Genomic DNA, 27151 nt, shown 5'->3' with positions numbered 1-27151 from the left:
GTACCATATGCTGAAAAACAGCCCCACACCATGATGTTCCCACCTCCAAACTTCACTGTTGGTATGGTGTTTTTGGGGTGATGTGCAGTGCCATTTGATCTCCATGTATTATGGCATCCAAAGAGCTTAATTTTAGTCTCATCTGACCAGACTATATTCTCCCATTATTTCACAGGCTTGTCTAAATGTCCAGCAAACTTTAAATCGAGCTTCAACATGCTTTTTCTTCAGCAATAGAGTCTTGCATGGTGAATGTGCATACAGGTCATGGAGGTTGAGTGCATTACTTATTGTTTTCTTTGAAACAATTGTACCTGATAATTCCAGGTCTTTCTGAAGCTCTCCACAAGTGGTCCTTAGCTCTTGGACAACTCTTCTGATAATTCTTTTCACTCCTCTGTCAGAAATCTTGCAAGGAGCACCTGGTTGTAGCCGGTTTATCGTGATATTATGTTCTTTCCATTGCTGGATTATGGCCCCAATAGTGTTCACTGGAACATTCAGAAGTTTAGAAATCCTTCTGTAACCAATGCCATCAGTATGTTTTGCAACAATAAGGTTGTGAAGGTCTTGAGAGAGCTCTTTGCTTTTACCCATCATGAGATTTTTCTTGTGTGACACCTTGGTAATGAGAAACCTTTTTTATAGAAAAAACCAAGAGAAAAGAAAATAGGCTGCACACCTAAAAGGCTAACCTCAAAGCATATTTTTTGTAAATGGCATATACAGTAAAAACATTGCATCAGAGACCTAGTGTGCACATCCCATAATGAGGACCCCCCACCCCCAGCATGAAAGGACCTCCCAACCCAGACACAGAGGGATAGTAAGGGTGTCCCCTGGGTACAAACCACGTCTGTACCTCCCCGATGGGCACCAGCTAACTCCCCCCCCAAGGAAAAAGCCCTCCACCACACCACCCCTAACCCTCCCAGAATCCCCATCCTCCCCAAAAGCAAAACAGAAACAAGAACAAAAACAGAACAAAATATGGGAAATCCCCCAAGAGAGAATCTCTCAAAGTGGCCTAAAGCTCCTCCCACAATTACCCCTCTCAAGAAGAACCCACCCGTCCAACCACCCCCCTCCCCCTAGGGAGGAGAGAAAGGTGCTGAAGTGTAACACTGGCCCACAGACACCCCCCAGACCCCGCTATGATGTCTCCCACACCTACACACCGATAGGGCCAAAGGTGATCCCTATGCAAAAGCAGACTATAATATAAGCAACCTCAATACATCAAGGTATAGTAAACCAGACAGTCATAAAATCATATATATGTGTGTGTAGGGCCACAGCCTCAAAGTCCAATCCAACAGTCAATTGCATATGAAATTATAGTCTGGTATATCTGAACCAAACGAAAGGGCAAGTATATGATGTGATTCAATGACCACATTCTCCTTGTGCTACTACTATACCCACTGGCTGTATTGCATTCTACAGCATTTATGCTGATTGGACTGTAGGCAGAGCTTATCTCCATTACATTATGATCTCACTGCCTGGCCACCAGCTGGTCCACACTGCAGGCTGCTTGTGTTATCTTTGACTCTGTGCACATTCATGGTCCCAGTGGACTTTTGTCATTGGCAGTATCGGTGTGTAGGTGTGGGAGACATCATAGCAGGGTCTGGGGGGTAGGGGGGTCTCTGTGGGCCAGTGTTGCACCTCAGCTCCTTTATCTCCTCCCTCAGAGGTGGGGGTGGTTGGACGGGTGGGTTCTTCTTGAGGGGGGTCATTGTGGGAGGAGCTTTGGACCACCTTGAGAGATCCTCTTTTGAGGGGTTTCCCATATTTTGTTTCTGTTTTTGTTATTGTTTCTGTTTTGGTTTTTGGGGAGGTTGGAGGTGTTGGCGGTTAGGTGGTTGGGAATTCTGGGAGGGTTAGGGTTGGTGGGGGCTTTTTCCTTGGGGGGCGGTAGCTGGTGCCCATCAGGGAGTCACGGACACGGTTTCTATCCAGGGGACACCCTCACCATCGGTCTGTGTCTAGGTTGGGAGGTCCTTTCATGCCGGGGGTGGGGGGCCCTCATTATGGGATGTGCACACTAGGTCTCCGATGCAATGTTTTTACTGTATATGCCATTTACAATAAATATGCTTTGAGGTTAGCCTTTTAGTTGTGCAGCCTATTTTCTTTTCTCTTGGTTTTTGTTATATGTTTTAGGTAGCACCCTTCCAGAATACTCTGGTGGCACCTTAAATTTCCTTCCCTTGCTTGACTATTGTGGACTCCCCGACTTCCCAATTTCCCCCTTCCCCTCTTTTTCATACACCTTTTTATAGGCCATCAGTTGAGACTCAACCAGCTGATATTAATGTGCACTGACAAGGGGCAGGATTGCTTTCTAAATACTGATAGATTTCAGCTGGTGTCTTGGCTTCCCCTTTTTGCACCTCCCTTTCTTCATGTGTTCAAACATAACTTCATATCTCAGCATATTTGTTTTGGTTTCTTTGTATGTATGGATTGCATGGATTGTTACCGACAGGTGTTGAAAATTTCATGTCAATAGCACCTTTAGAAATATATTTACCTAGAAAAATTATGATGTGAGCTGCAAGAGTTGGGACAGTGATAATAATGGGGGATTTTAACTACCCGGAAAAAGACTGGAGTAATGGTACTGCAGGAACAGTTAAAGGGCAAAATTTTTTAAACCTACTACAGGACAATTTTATGGTACAGTTCATAGAGGCCCCAACTAGGAATGATGCTCTGCTGCACCTGGTAATCTCAAACCATGCAGAGCTTATTACGAATGTCCATATAAAAGAACATCTGGGTAGCAGTGACCATAACATGATTTCATTTATTGTTAGCTGTAAACAGCGAGCACATACGGGAAAAATAAAATTGCTCAATTTCAAGAGAGCTAATTTTCCTAGGCTGAAAGCTGCTCTCCAAGACTTAGACTATAAGGAAATATTGCCATCAATGAACACAGCACAGAAATGGGAGTCCTTTAAAAAGACTGTATGTGAACACACTGCAAAATATATTCCCATGGGCAACAAGTTTAAAAGGCTAAATATCAAACTTATGTGGCTTACGGCCAAAGTTAAAAAATCTATAGATAATAAGAAAAGAGCTTTTATTAAATATAAAAATTAAGGAATGCGATCATCATTTAAACATTACAAAGAATATAACAGAATATGCAAAAAGGATATAAGGCCGCAAAAATTGAAAACAAACGACAGATTGCAAAGATAGCAGGATAAACCCCCAAAAATTCTTCAAATATATTAATAGTAATGCGGTCCGGTCCGAGCATGTAGGCCCTTTATAAAATAATCTAGAGTGGGTGACTGGGGACAAAGAGAAGGCAAATTTATTAAATACCTTCTTCAGCTCTGTGTATACAAAGAAGCATGGGGGAGCTCTTGTCCATAATGGGCATGGTGTTGACACAGCTCCAGATGATCCACATTGGCTTACAATTGATATCATCCAAAAATATTTAGACAGTATAAAGGTGAATAAAGCACCTGGACCGGATGGCGTACACTCACAGGTCCTTAAAGAATTGAGCTCTGTCATTTCAAAGCCATTGTTTCTAATTTTTAGGGACTCTTTAATGACTGGCATAGTACCACTGGATTGGTGTAAGGGCAATGTGGTGCCAATATTTAAAAAGGGGTCAAAATCTTTACCAAGTAATTACAGACCTGTTAGTTTAACTTCTATAGTTGGGAAGATACTGGAGAGTTTAATAAAAGACCACATAGATGAGTTCTTGATGGAAAAAAATATTTTAAGCAACAGACAGCATGGATTCATGAAAGACAGAAGTTGTCAAACAAATCTGCAAAAGTGTTTGACACAGTTCTCCACACACGGCTAATGTGTAAGTTAAAGGCTTGGAAAAATCCATATGTAAATGGGTAGAAAACTGGCTAAAAGATCGTATTCAAAGAGTAGTGGTTAATGACTCATACTCTGAATGGTCTGGGGTCATCAGTGGTGTACCCCAAGGTTCAGTGTTGGGACCCTTACTTTTTAATATATTTATAAATGATATAGGGTCTGGGATTAAAAATCCCATTTCAGTCTTTGCAGATGACACCAAGCTGTGCAGTGGAATATCGTCCTTACAGGATGTCTCCAATTTACAAGCTGACCTCAGTGCACTGTTTAATTGGGCAACTATGCGGCAAATGAGGTTTAATGTTGATAAATGTAAGGTTCTGCACTTGGGGGCTAAGAATATGCATGCATCATACATACTAGGGGGGGTACAACTGGGGGAATCAATGGTGGAGAAGGATCTGGGGGTTCAGGTAGATCACAAGCTTAATAATAGCATGCAATGCCAAGCTGTGGTTTCTAAAGTGAGCAAAATCCTCTCTTGTATTAAAAGAGGTATAGACTCCAGAGAGAGAGATATCATATTACCCCTGTACAAATCATTAGTAAGACCTCATCTGGAATATGCAGTTCAGTTTTGGGCACCAATTCACAAAAAGAACATTGGGGAACCGGAGAAAGTACAGAGAAGGGCAACCAAACTGATAAGAGGCATGGAGGAGCTCAGCTATGAGGAAAGATTAGAGGAACTGAATTTATTCTCTCTTGAGAAGAGGAGATTAAGGGGGGATATGATCAACATGTATAAATACATTAGTGGTTCATATCGGTTTAGAGCTATTCACCTTAAGGTCATCACAGAGGACAAGGGGCACTCTTTATGCCTGGAGCAACAAATAATTATTTTCTCCAAATATGGAGAAAATAAATTCAGTTCCTCTAATATTTCCTCATAGCTGAGCTCCTCCATGCCTCTTATCAGTTTGGTTGCCCTTCTCTGTACTTTCTCCAGTCCCCCAATATCCTTTTTGTAAACTGGTGCCCAAAACTGAACTGCATATTCCAGATGAGGTGTTACTAATGATTTGTACAGGGGTAATATGATATCTCTCTCTCTGGAGTCTATACCTCTTTTAATACAAGAGAGGATTTTGCTCGCTCTAGAAACCGCAGCTTGGCATTGCATGCCATTATTAAGCTTGTGATCTACCAGAACCCCCAGATCCTTCTCCACCATTGATTCCCCCAGTTGTACCCCCCCCCCCCAGTATGTATGATGCATGCATATTCTTAGCCCCTAAGTGCATAACCTTACATTTATCAACATTTGCCACATAGTTGCCCAATTAAGTGCATTGAGGTTGGCTTGTAAGTTGGAGACATCCTGTAAGGACGATATTCCACTGCACAGCTTGGTGTCATCTGCAAAGACTGAAATGGGATTATTAATCTCAGACCCTGTATCGTTTATAAATATATTAAAAAGTAAGGGTCCCAACACTGAACCTTGGGGTACACCACTGACAACCCTAGACCATTCACAGTATGAATCATTAACCACTACACTCCGAATACAATTTTTTAGCCAGTTTTCGATCCATTTACATACAGATTTTTCCAAGCCTTTAATTTACTCATTAGCCGTGTGTGGAGAACTGTGTCAAACACTTTTGCAGTTTTCTAACCATTTACATACAGATTTTTCCAAGCCCGTAGACTTTACCTTACACATTAGCCGTGTGTGGAGAACTGTGTCAAACACTTTTAGCAGTTTTCTATCCATTTACATACAGATTTTTCCAAGCCCGTAGACTTTACCTTACACATTAGCCATGTGTGGGGAACTGTGTCAAACGTTTTTGCAAAATCCAAGTATACCACGTCCACCGCCACCCCTCTGTCCAAGGTTTTGCCCCCCCTCATAAAAAGAAATCAGATTTGCATGATAACTTCTGTCTTTCATGAATCCATGCTGTCTGTTGTTGCTTAACCACTCCAAAAAAAAGCAAAACATTTAAAAAAAAAAAGTTTTCATTTGTTTCTATTATAAAATTTTGCAAACAGGTAATTTTTCTGCTTCACTGATGTGCATTGATGAGGCTGCACTGATAGGCGGCACTGATAAGCGGCACTGATGAGGTGGCATGGATAGGCAGCACTGATGAGCTGACACTGATAATGCTAAACTGATATGCAGCAATGATGGGCACTGATGGGCAGCACTGATAGGTGGCACTGACTGATGGCACTGACTGGTGGCACTGACTGGCGGCACTGCTGGGCAGCACTGATGTGTGACACTGATGGGGGGCACTGCTGAGCACTGGTGAGTGGCACTGCTAGGCACTGATGGGCGCAGGTGGGTGGCACTGATGGGCACAGGTGGGTGGCTTTGGTGGGTGGCACTGCTGGGCACTGATCATCTGTGCCCTGATGATCAGTGGTGATCTGTTTTATGACAATTGCTGGTTATCAGCAGTACTTTCCTCACACTGTGACAGCGTAAGTAAAGTGCAGCTGATAACCGGCAACTGCATTTACCCGGACACAGCTGATCATGTGGTAAAAGGCCACTGTAATTGGCCTTTTACCACATCATGTGATCAGCCGTAGATCTCTGTGATCACATTCATACATACACATACTAGGGCCAATTTAGACAGGATCCAGTTAACCTACCAGCATGTCTTTGGAGTGTGGGAGGGAGCTGGAGTACCCGGAAGAAACCCACGCAGGCACAGGGAGAACATGCAAACTCCATGCAGGTGGTGCCGTGTCTGGGATTCAAATCAACTACCCTAGTACTGCCAGGCAGAAGTGTTAACCATTTAGCCACTGTGCTGCCCCATCAATATCAATACTTGTCTCCTTAAAACCTTAATTCTGAGAACTAAAGCAATATGCTAGGCCAGGGTTTCTCAACCAGGGTTCCGTGGGTCCCTAGGGTTCCTCCAGAGGTTGCTAGCAGTTCCTTGAGCAATGAGAAATTTCTCCCTCTCAGATCCCACTGACACCATTGATCTTTTTAGCTATTTGAAAGGGGGAATTCTTCCCCATAACCAAAAAGTGTAATAAGCATTCTTCCTACTGACCATCACACTAATGTATCATTAATGTAGATACAGTAATTTTTACCAGGGGTTCCTTGAGATTGGAAAGTTATTTCAGGGGTTTCTCTGTGTTGCAAAGGTTGAGAAAAGCTGCTCTAGACAGATATAAAGCTGTGTTTTTTAATAAAATATTCAATTTATTTTTTATGTCTAATACATAAAGGTTACTGAACATTACTTGATATCAGCCTCCTGCAACCCCTTATACATCAGCACACTAACCGAGAGAGGAAAGTCAGGACTGGAGGCCAATCAGTTGTTCTGCATAAAAATATGAAAGAACCATGCTGGCAGGAGGGGTGAATAGAATGATGACCTCATCGATTTTCTTTTGCTTCTTTAAGATAGCCATACATGGATTAAAATTCATCTGGTTCAGCAGGGACTGGCCAAAATCGATCCATGCTTGGGCTAGCTGGTTGTACACAAGTTGATCTATCGACTGTCTTGTGTACAATCACTCACCCTCAATTTTGGGCTATATAATTTGTATATTGTTTTGGCAGTGGATCCCGATTTTGTTTTTTGTTTTTATTATCTGAGCACCTGTGTACAATCAGCAAGCCAGGCTTTTCCTAAACGATAAGTGCCTCCAGCTATAGCTGGCAACACTGATCATTATATTCTGCTGGCGGAGAAAATTCCTCATCGGCAGAACACAATAGCGCTGTAGGATTAATTCCCTCATCCACATAGGGATAGGGGAATCAGCACATTTTTTTTTTCCTTCAACCAGCTGTTTGAACAAAACAAATGTATAATGTATGGCCTGCCTTGCTCTCTAATTAACAGAGTGGTGCCAACAGTGTTCTTTTTAATTGTGACAAAGTGGTATCGTCCACCTGTTTGTGCGACAGGTGTTTATATGAAAGATAACATATTGGAAAGTGGGGAGCAATACATTAGCATTTTTTATGGATTTTCACAACTTTTGTATACAGAGGGGTAGATATTTATGTTCTCTTAGATTGTAAGCTCCAAGGAGCAGGGCCCTCCTAACCCTCTTGTATTGAACTGTACCGCTGTATTTATCTCCCTTTATATTTTAAAGTACTGAACAAATTGTTGGCCCTATATACTGTAGATCCTGTATTATAATAATAATATGATGTGTGTGTATAAAAGTAAGATAAGCTGTACTACTCACGTGGCGATAGTGATCAGAAGCATGTAGGAGGACTTGAATATCAGGTAGCCGGCATAGCACATCCAGATGTTGGTGCTGTAGTCCATAAGAAATAGAGCCCCGGCATTGACAGCTGAGAAGATGGCCAGGGCTAGCTCTCCAGACAATTCCCAGTTCACTTTCACATAACCCACAGACAGAGAAGACAATGCACCTGTTGTAAGATCAGAACTTGCTGTTATTGCAGCCTGTAATAGTCATTACTGTTTTGTATTTTTGCACAAAATTCATGACAGGGTTTTATTTGCACACTTCCAACCTTTTTTTTTTTTTTAAAAAAACGAATTATTAGATAATGAGGATTGGCTAAAACATTTGACCCTTAGTTCAATCCCTCTTCATTTTGAGACAGCCTTTATCATTGGAATAGTTTCATTTAGCTGTAATATATTTTCTGGAAGATACTGTATTTATGCTGTATGTATTGATTGTCAATTTAAACATCAGTGAAGTCTTACAATTACACATAGTTATTGCTTTATACCTGCTAATATTTGTGCAAAGAGAAATGAAGCAAAATGAAAACAGTACCTCCAAAATGACAAACCTGGTTTAATTTCATTGTGTTCTGACAGTACTTTATTAGGGGTGGAACAATCCTACTAAAATCTGGACTTTTGTCACTCTGCTAAAGGGTGGTATTCAGCAAGTGTCGGCGAAAAAATGGTTCTGTCTGAATGCTGCTCTTCCCTTCAGCAAAGTCCATGTGATCAATTACAAGGGGTTGATTACAAGACTGACACTGGACGGCTAAATAATTGCAATAGTTTTCCTGGAAGAATAATATTTTATGTACTACTAAACAAGGGTCAAGAATAGAGTAAGGAAGATTTTACATGTGTGTGAGTATTATGAACTCATGCACCAACAGACATTAGAAGATATTAGAACCAATCTGGTTTACAATGGGATCATGGAGTATGTAACTGTATGTAAGCCTTTTCCAATGACCCTTGGCCAAGTGATTCAGGCAATATGAATCTTTTTTGCCAGTTGGTATTGTTTTTCCCTTACACAAGCTATCACTGGTCACTGCTCACTGCTCACTCTTCTATTCTACTTGCAAGTTTGCACATACATGGTCTGTGGTCATCTAGCATATGTAGGCATATTTAGTTAAAAATGGGTTTGACTTGACCCATCTGCCTATATAGTGGCTTGGACAACCCACCCACTACTCTACGCTCATAAAGGGTCTTACACTACATCCTCCTATGGGACAGGAAAACTGAATGATATAAATGTTTGTTCATTTCATCTTAAATTTTAGCTCATTCTATCAGATATTTAGCCCATGTATGGGTGTGACTGTTATAATACTGAAAAAAAAAAAATCAATAAAACATGGGACTGACTGAAATGGCACTACTAATATTTTGCATGGCATCTGAGTTTGTTATATAATTTTCTAGTCCATGTAATAAATTCTTAGGGACATGTAAGTGGTGCCCTGTCATACAAAACACTGCCCCGCTTACAAATCCAATACCATATCTCATTGAGCTTTTGTCTCCACTTACCTGTTTAAAACATAACATTGGGAGAATAGGAGTAAAAATAAATTCTACTGTTAATTGTGAATGTGAACCTTATTATGCTATTTTTTTTTCAAATGAGGGTCAGTGAATATTCACATGATGCTAGCACATCTACTATAATGGTACAGTATCCACCCTCCCATCCTTTTTTTTTCTTTGAGCACATAGCTGAAATGTAAAGAATGTGTTAATCTATGCAATTTTGGGACATTTGGCAGCAGTGTTACATTGTTGGATCTCAGGACCACCATGTGATATTTTCATTGTCCAGTTTTCTGTGGATGTTGGACATTGTGAAGATTTATATGTTCTGTTCAGCTGTGCCTAGATCAATAATCTAAAGGTCATATAAATAAAATTATGAATTGAACACTACTTCTTACTGCAGGAGCATAACAAACCCATTAGTACAATCTCCCTATAATAATACTCTTTTTTTTGTCACACAAAGTACTGTTAACACAGATAGTTTGCATCTCTTCTCATATGGTTGCTGTTTTTTTATTACAGTACTTTTCAAGTATTGCTATCAATACAGAAGGCTTATCCCAAAACTGTATGGTTGTCATGTGTTTTTAAAGGAATAAATTTAAATGTTGCTAAACATCCTGAACGATTTGAGGAATTGAGGAGAGATCATATGGACCTTTGCATGATCTGCTTTATTTCAGATATAGCAACAAGCATCAATGTGTCAAAAATGCGTGAACTCAGCAGTGGGACAGGTCCTTCAGGAAAATAACTGGCATCTTGAGTAGGATGTGATTTTAAAATACTGGTGTAAACACAGGCCAATGTTGCTTATAAACTTTCCACGGTGGTTAAGCTGGCCATAGATGGATCGAATCTCAGACGATTCAGCAGGCAGTGGCTGAGGTTCGATCCATCTATGGGTAAGCTAGTTGTACTCAAGTTGCTCCATTGATTGACTTTGGTACATCCTGCCTTTTTTTTTTGTTTGTTTACATGCGATTAATGCTTGCAGCAGCAAACGTATACCACAAACCCGCAATAGTGTAAACCAGGCCTTACAGCTTGTTGACAGGAGGAGAGATGCGCAGATGAGCAGAGTGATTACAATCAGCTGGCTGGGGGTATGCTGGTGACCACACTCTATTGTTCAACTGCTCTAGAGAAAATCAAAGGCACCACCCTGGTTATGTTGTCCAGCATGGATTCCTGAATAACAATAGCAGCTCAACATAATTGCAAATGTCTTGGCAAATATTTAGCCGTTTGCCTGGAGTTCAACTCTAAAAAGTGGAAGTGGCCACTGAAGGTGCCAGAAGTGCCCCATGTGGTACATATGCAGACAGTACAAAGGAACAGATCTTGAAGCTCCACAATAAACTTAACACAAATATTTAAGTGGATGTTCGCAATTATATGGTATTTAATACCTATGGAACATTAACCCTACAAAACACTACAGGAAAATAAGAACAAAAAATGTAAAACACTCACCCAGGAAAGTAGACACAGCCTCTACACCTCCATTATATATGGTGGAGTTCTGAGAAGGTTCTATGTGTTCCCACAAAACCTGAACATAATTTATAACTTGGTTGTATCCAGCTGTTGCAAGCGCCCACCACAAAGACCAATAAATAAGCTGAGATGAAGAGTAGCAATCTTTTAAGTCTTTACATAGTAACCACAACACCTTGAAAAAGTTTGTTTCCATATCCCTGTTGTCTGTTTCTGGCTCTGTCATAGTTCCGTTGTTTTGTGGTTCTGTACATTGTGATGTTTCCATATTATCTGTGGTGGAATTTGAATCTTTAGATTTCTTCCCAGCTGCATCTCCTGCTTCTTTCCGATGGAAAAACATGCTTCTTTTTGGCATTGGGAGCACCAAAGAGCACAGGAAAGCAACTGACACTGACACCAAGGTAATAACATTAAGGTAAAAATAGGAAATTCCAGCCAAGGAGACTAAAAGTTGGCCCAACACAGAGGCAACTGTGAAACCCACAAGGGTTATACTCCGACAGTAGCTGGTGACCTTCTGGTAATGTTCGATGTCCACCACACTGTAGATGTAGGAATAATAGGCCACTTCTGTGGCAGTCACCATTCCATAGCAAAACTCAAGGCCTTGCATTGCTGGCACTCCACGGGCAAAGAGTAGCAAGACCCAACAGATGATGTAACTCAGGCCTTGTAGGATAATGACAGGTTTGTATCTTATGTAGTCTGTAAGTACAAAAACTGGGAATAATATTACCAAGTAACTGTATGTCCATACTGGGAACACAGAGTTTGTCACCTGTGGGAGGAGCACACAGACAAGAAAGTTATCATTCTAAACAGTGGATGGCATGAAAGATATAATGGAGGTCAGGCTATGAGCATTAAAAAAATGCTATGTTCTGAATCTTACCAAACAGTAACAAGCAGGCACTGTAGAGTAATACATCTTCAAAGTTTACAGCAGAAACACTTTTCACTTTCATTGTATCAGCTCAGTCTGTGAGGCATTGTTTTAAAGTTAGTTTGCTACTTCTTAGGAATATGTAAATTATTATTTCAGGTATTTATGTGAATATCCACACTCTGACTAAAGATCTACTTTAATAAAGAAATACAACATACAAAAAGTAACATTTTCACTATGTTAAAAAAAACAGATGCCCTGGCTACACAGTTTTCCTTTCTGTTGATAAGTGTCGTGTGTTTCCACCCACCTTGTCTACTAGAAACTGAAATGCCAGTTTTATATTACTTAAAGTGATAATAAAGGCTCACATTTTTTATGTAAACAATACAGTTATCTCCCCTGTCAGTTCCTGCACACTGCTTTGCATGGCTCTGCATAGCACAGCCATGCAAAGCAGTGTGGTTACAGGGAGGCTGTACGGATTGGTGGTGCGCTGTGTCCCTCGGACACGGGATCACCGATCAAACGGAAAGAGCCGAAGATGTCGGCTCTGTCATGTGATCAGCTGTGTCCAATCACAGCTTATCGCATGTAAATAAGGAAATGCCAGTTATCAGCATTTTTCTCCTCAAGGGCTGTCACGCTGACAGCTTGTGAAGAGAGGAGAGCCAGTAATTGGCTTTCCTCAGAGGGGACATGTACACTGATCATCAGGGTACTGATGATCAGTGTGCCCCATCAGTGCCACCTGTCAGTGTCCATCAATGCCAACTGTCAGTGCTCATCAATGCCACCTGCCAGTGCCCATCAGTGCCACATATCAGTGCCTACCAGTGCACATCAATGCCACATATCAGTGTCCATCTAAGCTGCCTTTCAGTGCCACCTCTCAATGCTAGTCAGTGCCACTTATCAGTGCCAGTCAATGCCTCCTATCAGTGCCCATCAGTGCCGCCTATCAGTGCGCATCAGTGCCACCTGTCAGTGTCGCCTAACAGTGCCAGTGGGTGCCACATATCAGTGCCAGTCAGTGCCGCCTATCAGTGCACATTAGTGTCACCTATCAGTGCCCGTCAGTGCTGCCTATCAGTGCCAGTCAGTGCCAACTAACAGTGCCAGTCAGTGCCGCCTATCAGTGCCATATATGAGTGCTACCTTTTAGTGCCCATCAGTGATGCCTGTCAATACCCATCAGTGCCACCTACCAGTGCCTCCTCATCAGTGCTCATTAGTGCTGCCTATCACTGCCCATCAGTGCCACATCAATGCCACATATCCAGGGGCGGACTGACAACTCGAGGGGCTCCCGGGCAATTGGGGATCATGGGGCCCCTGTGTCCTTGCCCACACTCAAAACACACCCAAAAAAGACTATAAAAGGTACCAGGGGCATTTTATGGGGCCCCCTACTGTCCCTGGGCCCTCGGGCGCTGCCCGAGTGCTCGAATGGTCAGTCCGCCCCTGCACATATCAGTGCCTACCAGTGCACATCAATGCCACATATCAGTGTCCATTTAAGCTGCCTTTCAGTGCCACCTCTCAATGCTAGTCAGTGCCACCTATCAGTGCCAGTCAGTGCCTCCTATCAGTGCCCATCTGTGCCGCCTATCAGTGCTGCCTATCAGTGCGCATCAGTGCCGCCTGTCAGTGTCGCCTAACAGTGCCAGTTAGTGCCACCTATCAGTGCCAGTCAGTGCCGCCTATCAGTGCCCATCAGTGCTGCCTATCAGTGCCAGTCAGTGCCACCTAACAGTGACAGTCAGTGCCACCTATCAGTGCCATATATGAGTGCTACCTTTCAGTGCCCATCAGTGATGCCTGTCAATACCCATCAGTGCCACCTACCAGTGCCTCCTCATCAGTGCCCATTAGTGCTGCCTATCACTGCCCTTCAGTGCCACATCAATGCCACATATCCAGGGGCGGACTGACAACTCGAGGGGCTCCCGGGCAATTGGGGATCATGGGGCCCCTGTGTCCTTGCCCACACTCAAAACACACCCAAAAAAGCCTATAAAAGGTACCAGGGGCATTTTATGGGGCCCCTTACTGTCCCTGGGCCCTCGGGCGATGCCAGAGTGCTCGAATGGTCAGTCCGCCCCTGCACATATCAGTGCCTACCAGTGCACATCAATGCCACATATCAGTGTCCATTTAAGCTGCCTTTCAGTGCCACCTCTCAATGCTAGTCAGTGCCACCTATCAGTGCCAGTCAGTGCCTCCTATCAGTGCCCACCAGTGCCGCCTATCAGTGCTGCCTATCAGTGCGCATCAGTGCCGCCTGTCAGTGTCGCCTAACAGTGCCAGTTAGTGCCGCCTATCAGTGCCAGTCAGTGCCGTCTATCAGTGCCCGTCAGTGCTGCCTATCAGTGCCAGTCAGTGCCACCTAACAGTGACAGTCAGTGCCACCTATCAGTGCCATATATGAGTGCTACCTTTCAGTGCCCATCAGTGATGCCTGTCAATACCCATCAGTGCCACCTACAAGTGCCTCCTCATCAGTGCCCATTAGTGCTGCCTATCACTGCCCATCAGTGAGCCTATCAGTGCCCATCACTGCAGCTTCATTAGCGTACATCAGCGAAGGAGAAAAATCACTTATTTACAAAATTTTATAACAGAAACTAAGGAAAAACTTTTTTTTCAACATTTTCAGTTGTTTTTGGTTTGTTTAGGAAAAAATAAAAAACTCAGACGTGATTAAATACCAACAAAAGAAAGCTCTATCTGTCTCAAAAAAATGATAAAAATTTCATATGGGTACAGTGTTGCATGATTGTGCAATTCTCATTCAAAGTGTGACAGCACTGAAAGCTGAAAATTGGCCTGGGTAGGAAGGGGGTATAAGTGCTCGGTAGGCAAGTGGTTAATAGCAAAAATTCAAAAATTTTGTTTTCTTCTCAAAATTGTCGGTCTTTTTTTTTTATAGCACAAAAAATAAAAAACACACAGGCAATCAAATACCACTGAAAGAAAGCTCTATGCACACTACCAATCTCATAGTCCATCTCAGGATCAAGAAAGAGGCTATGTTCTTACATACAGTGGGATCATGAAGAATGAACAAAGCCACCATCTAACAGAAAGTTGGATCACAGCAGTAAAAAAGGAAGTTAGAGATTTGGAGGAGACTGAGAACAAAAGAATGTACTTTTTGTGTTATGAATACATGCTTGAAAGGATTGTTTTCTAATCAGAGTTTAGTGTCACTTTAAGCTTTGCAGTTAACAGTTGGGTGTGAAGGCACTTGGATGTGGTCTGTTCTAGATAGAGAAAAGTATAAATGTGGATGTATACTTCAGCGGTGATGTAGAAGATAATATATGGATAATCTGAGGCTTGGAAAGGTTCTTTATCAGCTAATTGTATTCATTCTAGAATTGAATGCTGTTGGCAATTTTACTTATTTAATAGAGCAGGAACATATCTCACAATGATTTAGGGTCAATTCAGACCACTGCGTTGTGATAACAAACGTTACTTGTGTTGGTGAACTTTGATGTCATTTATTGCGTGTTATGTTATCCCGCACCAGCAAAATGCAGCATCTCTAATTTTTGGTTTGCTGTGCGTAAGTAATGGGCTGCCTTAATGCAACGTTCCTCATCACAAATATATTAAACCCACCGTAGCAGACCTGGTTCACCTGACCTCACTAAGACATGTGAAGCTTTCACATCAGTCTCTACCACTGAAGGCACTTAATATTTCCATACATGAATATTCAGCTGGTTCAGCATGGACCAGATGAATTTTGTTCCATGGGTGGGCATTGTGGTTGTACAGTTGAATCTGGTTGTAAGTCGACCTACTGATGGACTTTTGAACAAATACCCTGTCAGATTTTCTCGGCTCAATCAGCACGCCTGCAATGCTGACCGGTGTATTCTGACAGTGGGAAGTCTATGCAAAACACAGTAAACTCTATACTCCTGCTCTGGGGATGGACTCAGCAGGGGCTATGGTAACAGTTCAGATATCCTGGAATATGTACTCCTTGCTGCCCTCAACGGACCGGGGTAGTCCAAAGTCACTGGATACAAAAGAAAGCAAAAAGAGGGCACCCCGGCCTAGTTCATTATCGTAAAGAAAATGTATTAAAGGGATAAAAAGTAGGTATCATACTCACAATGGACATATAAAACAAAGGCACATCACAATAAGCAGCAGTGTCCAAGCCATAAAGCATATAAGTCCAAAACAAGAACCCTGGATTTCCAACTGGCTAACACGTTTTGAGGACTTAGCCTCTTCCTCAAAGCCCTAAGGGTCCTCAAAACACATTAGCCAGTTGGAAGTCCAGGGTTCCATTGTTTTGGACTTATATGCTATATGGATTGGACACCGCTGCTTATTGTGATGTGCCTTATATATCCATTGTAAATATGATACCTACTTTTTATCCTTTTAATAAATATTCTTTACAATAATGCACTAGGCCGGTGCGCCCTCTTTTTGCTTTCTTCTGTATCCAGTGGGAAGTCTCCCTGCTGTCAGAATGCAAAGACTCAGTAGGATGTGTGGATGGGGAAACTGAGTTAGTTTTTTTTGTTCAACCCACTGGCTGAATGAAACAAAACTGCCTCATCTATGGGCAGCCTTACAATCCAATGTTTCTACCAAAAGCCAGCCAAACATTGATAGAAATTTGGCCAGTTCAGCAGGGACCAACTGAATTTTGATCCGTACTTGGGCACTGTAGTTGTACAGAAGTTGACCTACCAATCAAGTTCAGTACAACCACCCTGAGGGATTATACCTGCTCAATCAACACCAGCTATAGGCTGCAACAATGATCAGTGTATTCTAATGGTGAGGATGTCTCCCTGCTGTCAGAATACAATAGCTCAGTGGAGAGGCTTCCCCCATCCACATGAACCAACTGACTGAGCGAAACAAAATGACTCATCTATAGGCTGCCAAAAGCATTTATATTCACACACACAGTGGAACCAGCTTTGGTGAAAGCTATTTAATCAACCAGCATAATTTGAGATTATGTAAAATAAAAGAACCTATCACCTCAAAATAATTGCAAACCATTAATGCTAATCAACCAGCTTGCTGCCCAAAACATAATGGAGGAACAATCCCACTGACTAATCCCATATTGCCTGACTATGCTAATGTGCTTCTGTATCTATAAAACAACTATGATATACTTTGCACTGATAAACTGCTGAACAACTGATTCCCTATCACAATATTGTGTAAGTTTTACAGCTTTTAATAAGTAACTTCCAACACATCCTACATGAATACAAAAGGACAATGCTGAGGAATATATGCCTAAGCATAGAATAAACACATTTAAGGAAATTTGCCATTCTGTTTATAGTAAGTGCTTATTAATCATGCATTCATTTTAGGCCAAGTGCAGATTATGAAACTAGATGGACCTGAATGTTTAGATTAAGGTTTGCTAAAGAAAAAACAGCTATGAATTTAGGTGATGTAATGAAGGAAGTTGCTGGGAAATGCCAGTGGATGAAAAAATAGAATCTGTTTCATAATGCATTATATACAGTATTTGCTAACTGGCATTTCTTTTAGTTTAAAACAAAGGGCAGGTAAATCTGAATTATGCCTTTTCAATGACAACTACTACTAAATTATGTAGCACTTTTATTTCTCGTGGAAAAATCTATAAGTTAGTTGTTTTAAGAGCACACGAGACTTTGCAGATTGGTCAGTACTAAACAGTACAGCAAGGACAATTTCAGAGAAGAAGGGGAGAGGCATATTATTATTATTAATATTATCAATTTATATAGCATCATCAGCTCCTGTAGTACTGTACAAAATGACAAGAACATAAAATTGTATAGGAAAATGTATAGACCCACTACAAAAAAGGGCTCTGCCCATAGAGGCTGACGGTACAGCGTAGCCTTTCTCAAACTGTGGCCTGTAGATCACCTAAGGCTTGCACCACGTGGCTATCTCTGGATTTCCAGAAGCCAATGGATGGGAAAACAAGACAAACGCTGGATCTGCTACCTGGGGCATCCACAGACAACTCTAATAGGGCTCAGTGTGCAAAGCTGTCAGCTCCAAAGAGGGTTTCTGCTAAGTAAAAACATAATTGCTAAGGACATGGCTGTGGTACAGAGGTAAGTAAGAATCTGGGGTGGAGGGTGTTAGTGTAGAGGGGTTGGGTTAGAGAATTTTAGCCTAAAGTATAACGAAAGCCAAAACCTTTTTTTTTGTTTTGGGTAGAGTAAGGAATAGCTTAGATTAAAACCATCAGTTCTTTTCCATCCCCACATCCTGTAGCGACAACAGGAAGTGAGAAGAAATATCTCCAAATAGAAGGAAATCCTCTCTTAGACAGCTGTCACTGAAACAAATCTCCCCATTGGAAGATTTCCTCTCTAATTCTGTTCTGGTGACAAGTAAAAATTTTGATTTCTCCCTCACTTTCATTCCTGTGATGGTGGTCACCAAGACCAACAGAGAGAATGTATACCCTTGAATGGGGACACAACTAGAAAAAAAACCTGACAGGGAGTACTAACCCCTTGCCAATTTAACATTAAAATAAAAGTTTTGGCTTCAGATGCAGTTTAGCACAGTGGCTAAATGGTTAGCATTTCCACCTGGCAGTACTAGGGTTGCTGGTTTGAATCCCAGCCACGGCACCACCTGCCTGGAGTTTGCATGTTCTCCTGGTTTCTGCTGGGTACTCTGGTTTCCTCATACACTCTAAAGACATGCTGGTAGGTTAATTAGACCCTGTCTAAATTGGCCCTAGTATGTGTATGCATGAATACTAGGAACCTTAGATTGCATGTCCCTTGAGGGTTAGGGAATGATGTGAATGTATAATATATATATGTAAAGCACTGCATTCATTGCCACTATTGATGGTGCTATATAAGTACCTGAAATAAATAAATAGTAATACACGGGAGCTTTATGGTAAAAGCTTCAAAGATTACATAAAATATGAACTCATTAAACCCATTATACTTTTCTGTTGGGTGACTCTGCGTGACACAAAAACATTTGTTACAACATCCACAGCCAATGCTTACTTCTCCAAATCTTCTGGAACATAAAGCACACCAGTGATAAAGGATATAAACTGCCATTAATATGTTGAATGATAAGTTATCAGCCCAGTCATAAATTACCTGCAGCATGATTACATACAGTACCAAATCTGTACTGTAGGACAGGATGAAACTACTACACCCTACCTTGAGCCAACCTGTTGTAATTATTGGTAAGCTGGAATACTTACTGGGCATGTTTTTCTATTTTTATCTTTGAGATCCATCTGAAAATAAAGTTGCTTTGTACATCATTTCTTTATTGATTACAATCAAGACTATAATAAGAACGTTTTTAACAAGACCTCTTTTTTTCAGATAAATATGAAATGCACCATATTAATAATTTGCTGTCTACATTTGAGCCAGCTGGTGGAGCTTTAGCCTCCTTTTCTCGTTTTAAAGGCTCTCAGTTTGCTTCTTTGAAGAAAGACAGGACAGGACTCATAAGCAGTGACTTGTTCTCTGTTGGACAGCTCAATATGAAGTTTCAGTCAGAAAGTTGTGCCTTATGACAAGCAGCTTTGCTATTTTGTCTCTAATTCATAATGCTCTGAAAATATTTGTCATGTAATAAATGCTTATTGGTAGACATATATGTAAATTAAAACCTATAAATTATTATAGAACAAAATAAAGTTGACACAAAACCATTATAGTCAAAACATACTGTATCTTGGCAGCTGTATGAAGTTAATGTGTATAATAGTAGTATTTACTATATTTATATAGCACTGTCAGTTTACACAGCACTTTACATATATATTGTACATTCACATCAGTCCCTATCCCTCAAGGGGCGTACAATCTAAAGTCCCTAACTTATATTCATACATACATATACTAGGGCCAATTTAGACAGGAGCCAATTAACCTACCAGCATGTCTTCGGAGTGTGGGAGGAAATTGGAGTACCTGGAGGAAACCCACACAGGCACAAGGAGAACATGCAAACTCCAGGCAGGTGGTGCCATGGTTGGGATTTGAACCAAGGACCCTAGTACTGCCAGGTGGAAGTGCTAACCATTGAGCCACTCTGCTGCCATACTATATGAATTCCTTTTAATTTTATATGCCTTTACTCACATTTTGCTTCACATTTACATTGAAATCAGGTTGTCCACCAAAGTGACAAGAACCAGAATTGGGAAAAATATACCACATTAATACATTTTGTCTTAGTCTCTGTCATTTTTCCAGAACAGCTTAGTCTGAATGAAAATGTAATACTAATACAAATAAAGAAAGGTAAATTATTTACAGTAAGAGCTGGAAATTTTTAATTAGTCTTCCACAGGCACCAGTTTTAGCCTACTTAGTAGATTGCATCAAAAAAGATCTGGATATGTTTATAAATGCACAAAATATAAATGTCTATTGATATTTATAGAAAAAAGAAAAAGAAAAAAGAGAATGCTGATCCAGGGTGTATGCGTTTGCCATGAGAAATGAGGAAGGAATGATTTCATTTCTGGAATAAACTGAACCATGTGTTATAGGGTTTTTACCTTCTTCTGGATCAACTGTGTTCTTAGAACATTGATAATACACGTTTTTTTATTTTTTATGACTAACAATGTAACATGAATAGTGGAAATGCATGCATTAACCATGAGCAATATTCATAACAATCAGGGCCTTTGTATATTCAATTAGTAAAACATAAACATTCCTAGTTATATTTCTTGTAACTCTGAGAGGCATAAAATGCATGTATGAAGAGATCTTGATTCATATGAACTCTGTCTCACTCACTATGTACTTAGTACATACAATTGCCTAAACATTAGATGAAAGCAGGCTATTGTTTTCTGCTATTGACCATTCACACCGGGCAGAAGTTAAGTAGAGGATATTACATTATCTTTAACTGTGAATAGTTAAAGAGTCAGAGTCTATTGTGTGCAGAAAACATCCTCACTTGCCTAGGGTTGCCAAATACAGACAATAAAGGTAATGTGTGAAACTTGAACATTGCCTATAATACATTGTATTTGTGCCATGTGTAAGGATAAGTACAATATTAAAGGATTCTGAACATTGAACATAATTCTTTATGACATGATGCAAAAACTAAACACAACTGTGGAACATTTCTTCATCTATGGAGACAAGGGAACAAACATTTCTCTGCTATATTAGTCACATACATTGGTCAGTTGAGTGAAGCAGTAGAACAAAGTAAATCCTGACTTACCCATAAGAGCAAGCATTCTTAGATCTCTGACCAGCCATTGCCCTTGGTGGTCTCCCAGTCTGTGATCACCCAAAAAAGCACTTTTGGTTTTGGTGCATTGGGTTGGGTGCAGGCTATGTTTAGTGCAGGATTTAGTATTAATACATTTGGTTCCCAGTATGAGGGTGAGATTTAGGGGATGATGTCTAGGTTAATGCGCACTTATAGTCATAAACTGACTATATGTTCCACCAGACCATTTTGCTGCAGCCATAAAAAACCATAGCAATCTGACCTATCAAATACTTACCTCTCTTTGAGCAGGATCTTCCACCACCCAGAAGGTGTGACCTCAGTGCCTCTTAATTTTGGCTTGAGTTAAACCTCAAAGCGGAACTTTACCCATAACGACCTAATAAAAAATAATGTTTGTAGCAAGGAATATACATTCCACAATATTAATTATGCTACCAAAATTAGTGTATGCTGTAAATTGCCTCCAGCATTGTTTCGGTTTCTTTCTTTTTTCTGGAGGTTGACATTAAGCTGAAGCCCAGAGCCCTTGAGTAGCAGAAAATATTTAGGCTGGCAGCAGATTGGCCTCTAGTGGCTCTGATTTTTTGGCACAGTGCTAAAGACAGAGAGTAACTGAGCACGTGCAGAGTAGGATGAGACAGTGTATTACTGGATTTTAAACACTGTATATGCACGTATTTTTCATGTTTTACATAGCTATACCTGCAAAGGGGCCAGCATGAAGTGATGTAGCAGTTCCACTTTAGCCAATGAGGAGGAAGAGAACCAGGACAGCTCAATCTCTATGGGGCTCAGGTAAGTATTGAGGGGACTGGGGTCACTGCTGCACACAAATGCTTTTTTACCTCCATGCATAGAATGCATGAAGGTAAAAAACCTTGAGACTTTACAACTGCTTTCAGTGCAGGATTAGACACATTTGTAATCCACCTACGATTCTCAATAAAAGAAGATTGCTGAACAAGAAAAAATTAAACAATTTTATATCACTGTAGTATGATCGCAGCTTTCATGTTAGGATAAGTTCTGAGGTTAAGGGTTAGGTTAAGGGTTAATCCTAGGAGTTAAGTGTTAAACATCAGGTAGAGTTGATAGGTTAGAGGTTAGAGAGATACTTCTTCGCAGATTTATCGTGTCAAAATTACCAACACCAGACATCAGCACTGAAATCCAAATATATTGATAATTTTATTGTATATCTTTTCACTTCTGAAAAAGTTCTGTACATGTACATAAGTGTCATTTATAGCTGAAACCTTTATGTCACTTGAGTGTGTATAGATTAGCGCAGTGATCAGCTGGTATGTTTTACATACAGTAAATGTATGTTCTGCACTCTATTAGGATTAGCTTTAAAGCCACACACTTGGGGCATTATTTGATATCAAATACCATAAAGGTTCAATAAATCCAAAGTTAGTTTTGTGGTTTTAACCTCACTTACCTGTTCAAGTGTCAGGTTGTGTACGGGTCCTGTCAGATAAGGTGTCAGGAAAGGTTCGGAAGGTCTCATGTAGGTAAAAAATCCATAGATGCAGAGGAGTGTAGTAGGGTATATCCACCCAGCCCAAGTCTGCTTGCTACATAATCCCATGACAGACTCCCTTCTGACAAACCTACTTGTTTCAGATGTCTCCACTCTCTCAAGTGAGCAATCTGCTCTGTGCTGAAGGTGTAGCACTTTGAGGAGGGTAAAGTACACTGTCATACATCACATGGGAGGAGCAGGAATACACTAAGAATTCAAAGCTTCTAGCCAACTGCAAGTAATTCAAAGCTTCTAGCCAACTGCAATTTAGGATTTTGAATACCAGTCCTCTGTATGCAAATGTAAGAGCAAACAGACATAAAAGATATAAAGAGATTTATATGCAAAAAAAAAAGGTATATTCAAAGGAATATAAATGTCCATAGCAACCAATCAGAAGCCTTGTTTAATTTTTAGAAAAGACAGTCATAAGGCACATTTTTTCCTAGGAAGAAGGGAACCCTTATCTGCATACTCCACTATGAATGGGTATATAAAGACCAAACGTTTTATTTATTTTGGATGGCAGAAAATGGTTAGAACTCCTATTACATACACTATATTGCCAAAAATATTAGGACGCCTACCTTTACAAGCACATGTAATTTAATGGCATCCCAGTCTTAGTCTGTAGGTTTCAATATTGAGTTGACCGACCCTTTACCACTATAACAGTTTTAACTCTTCTGGGAAGGCTGTCCACAAGGTTCAGGAGTGTGTCTATGAGAATTCTTGACCATTCTTCCTGAAGCGCATTTGTGAGGTCAGGCACTGATGTCGGACAAGAAGGTCTGGCTCACAGTCTCCGCTCTAATTCATAACAAAGGTGTTCTATCGGGTTGAAGTCAGGACTCTGTGCAGGCCAGTCAAGTTCCTCCACCCCAAACTCGCTCATCCATGTTTTTATGGACCTTGCATTGTGCACTGGTGCGTAGTCATGTTGGAACAGGAAATGGCCATACCAAAACTGTTCCCACAAAGTTGGGACCATGAAATTGTCCAAAATGTCTTGGTATGCTGACGCCTTAAGAGTTTCCTTTACTGGAACTAAGGTGCCAAGCCCAACCCCTGAAAATCAACCCCACACCATATTCCCCCTCCACCAAACTTTACACTTCGCACAATGCCATCAGGAAAGTACCATTCTCCTGGCAACCACCAAACCCAGACACGTCGATAGAATTGCCAGACAGAGAAGCGTGACTCGCCGCTCTAGAGAACACGTCTCCACTGCTCTAGTATCCAGGCACAGTGTGCTTTACAGCACTGCATCTGACGCTTTGCATTGCATTTGGTGATGTAAGGCTTGGATGCAGCTGCTCGGACATGGAAATCCATTTCATGAAGCTTGTTGTGCTAATCTGAAGGCCACATGAAGTTTAGAAATCTTTAGCAATTGACTCTGCAGACAGTTGGTGACTTCTGCGCACTGTGCACTTCAGCATGTGCTGATCTCACTCTGTCATTTTGCTTCCACTTTGTTATAATACCACTAACAGTTGACTGTGGAATATTTAGTAGTAAGGAAATTTCATGGATGGACTTATTGCACAGGTGGCAACTTTGAATTCACTGAGCTCCTGAGAGCGACCCATTCTTTCACAAATGTTTTTAAAAGCAGTCTGCATGTCTAGGTGCTTGATTTTATACACCAGTGGCCATGGAGGTGATTGGAGCACATGAATCTGTGAGGGAAAATGAAACAGCCATTTCATATATCAAACATTTTAGTTTTGATTAAGTGGATATGTATTGAATGTATATTTTGTTATTAGAAGTCTTATTGTGTAACAACTGTATTTCTTGTGTTAGAATGCTATTCACACCTCCAGCTGAGAAGATTGCTATCTAAAGGAATTAGTGAATGTAACATGCTTGTATGAATAGTCATTTACATTTCAAAGAACTCCACCAGAAACCAGAATGTAACTTCAAAGCAGTCAGCTAGATTCCCACCCATTTTAGGACATATTATTATTTATTTATTTATTTCAGGTACTTATATAGCGTCATCAATTTACTCAGCGCTCTACATATATATTGTACATTCACATTGGTCCCTAACCCTCAAGGGGTGTACAATCTAAGGTCCCTAACTCACATTCATACATACTAGGGCCAATTTAAACAGGACAAGACAGGATTTAGACAGGAGTCAATTAACCTACCAGCATGTCTTTGGAGTGTGGGAGGAAACCGGAGTAAACCCAGACAGGCACAGGGAAAACATGCAAACGCCAGGCAGGTGGTGCCATGGTTGGGATTTGAACTGGCGACCCTAGTAATGCCAGGCAGGAGTGCTAACCACTTAGCCATTGTGCTGCCCATATAAAGTGTATTAGCTTTCATCTACTTTTCAATCTGGCTTCAGCAGTCAAAATGTTACTGAAATCCATGAGTTTTGGGTTTCCCCATCAAATCCAATGATTTGGAGGGGTGTCCCAATACTTTTGGCAATATAGTGTATGTATTGTTGGTTCACAGTAAGGGTAATAGGCTAAGTGATCAGACAGGGAGTAAAGCTGATAATGCATTATACAATTTTCTTGTACAATTTCATTTAGATTTACCTTCCACTATGTAGGGCAAAGTCCTGCCTGATTGCATTCAAATTGAAAGTGTTTAGGTTTGACATCATATTATATGGTTTTGATAAATCTAAAAGAAGATTATACAAGAATATTGTATAATATATGGCCAGCCTTAATGCAACTTGCAGTTGCCTAAACATGTGCAAAGCTAGCATTATTAAAGAATGTGTAACCCCAACATTTCATATTCCTGATATATGCCTGCTGTACCATTTACTTGTATGAAAAAGTTTTTCATTCTCTTCGTTTGTGTAAAATCCCTGTCACTCACAGGAGAGCACAGTGTGGTCAGTTTTCTGGCTGTGCTGGAAGCTAATACAATGATCAGGCTTGTGCTCACACATCCCGCCCTCTGCACATCCATTCACTGGGAATGTGCTGCTGTTTTTCCCCCCTCACCTCTCTATGCAGCTGTTAACAGGAATATGTGATCACTTACTAAAAAGGAAGAAATGTATATTTAGAATGTTTTTATATCTATACTCAAATGTTTTAAATTTAATTTCTATTTTATACTGTATGGGTAGTTTTACAAAGTGTGAGCGTACATGTACTTTAATGCAAATGCTAGGTTCCGTATGGCTAAGGGCATGGATACACTACAGTAAAGTGCAAAACAGATTAGGAAAGCTGCACAAACATGGACAGTGAAGGGAACTCTATGGAGCTATGATTAAGTGCTGTGGTCAATGTGAAAAGCGTTAACTGGTCTTCTGGTTTCCCTACTGTATGTGAGTTATATCTGGATAACTCAATAAAGGTGGTTATATCGGATGTGGTGCCACCATCCTCATTTCTTTGCTACAAAGCCTGACAGCAGAGGTTCTCTACACTCCATCTCTCCCCACAGGGCAGATTAATAGCAGCAGGAGCCATTGGCTCCCACCACTGTCAATCAAATCCTGTAATAAAGGAGTGGGGATTGGGACTGAGCCCCGCTGTCTGTGAATCAAGCCTGCAGGTGTTCCACAAAAGAAGGCAGCTTCCTATGGTGGCACACTGAGAAGAGGACGTGCACTGATGGGGGGGGAACCCAAGAAGATTCAGGACTGCTCTGTGCAATACCATTGTACAGTGCAGATGAGTATGACATGTTTATTATTTTTTTTATTTCAGTTATGGTTTAGAATCACTTTAAATATGCCATATAAAGTGTTTCTTATATCTGTTTGATATAAAATACCTGCTGATCCTGGCAGAAATCCAGTGCTGTTTTGTGCGCTTCTTGTTCTAAGGTGACGATACTGCTCCTCCATAGGTATGGTAGAGTGAGTAAGCATTGTATGCCTAGAATTGAAAGCATTTTACTGGTAAGATCAGGAAAACAAGCCTAAAGGCAAAAAGGTAATATATCCATCACATCAGAGGGGTGGTAAGCTGATATATGTTCTAGGGTTTCAGCTGACAGTTTATATCAGCTAAATACAGTACATTCAGGTGTATCAAAACTAAAGGTATGAATAAGTTTACAGTTTGTTTTATTCAGAAAGTAGTCACAGCTGGAGTAGAAAAGCCTGTCCCCTGCCAGCATGCTGCAGAGAAGGACACCACTCCCCCCTTTTGAGTATATTAGCAAAGCTAATGCTAATTGGGAGCATTAACTTTGACTCTACCTAGAACAAGGGCCCTTCCCTACATCATGCTGGCAGAGGACAGGCTTTTGTACCCTAGCTTTCTAGAAAAAAAGAAAACTAGGATTATGCAAACATTTTGCTTGAGTCTGCATTCTAGCTAATTT

The 27151-nt window shown here is 40.9% G+C and overlaps 1 protein-coding gene across 1 annotated transcript in view; it reads right to left on the bottom strand.

The window, feature by feature from the left end:
- Positions 1 to 22918, bottom strand: part of LOC149459171 (thiamine transporter 2-like) — a 43698-nt gene extending 20780 nt beyond the window's left edge. Inside the window, exons 1-3 of the mRNA XM_089681517.1 lie at positions 22739 to 22918; positions 11112 to 11916; positions 8071 to 8263 (exon numbers count right to left, since the gene is read on the bottom strand). Of these exons, the coding sequence (XP_089537643.1) occupies positions 8071 to 8263; positions 11112 to 11916; positions 22739 to 22888 (1148 nt within the window). The 5' untranslated portion in view covers positions 22889 to 22918. The remainder of the gene's footprint in view (positions 1 to 8070; positions 8264 to 11111; positions 11917 to 22738) is intronic.
- Positions 22919 to 27151: the final 4233 nt, after the last annotated feature.

The sequence above is a fragment of the Staurois parvus genome, unplaced genomic scaffold, assembly GCF_062004578.1.
Source record: "Staurois parvus isolate SC_StPar_1 unplaced genomic scaffold, SC_StPar_1.0 ptg000270l, whole genome shotgun sequence".
NCBI lineage: Eukaryota > Metazoa > Chordata > Amphibia > Anura > Ranidae > Staurois > Staurois parvus.
This window is presented reverse-complemented; position numbering and strand designations above follow the sequence as displayed.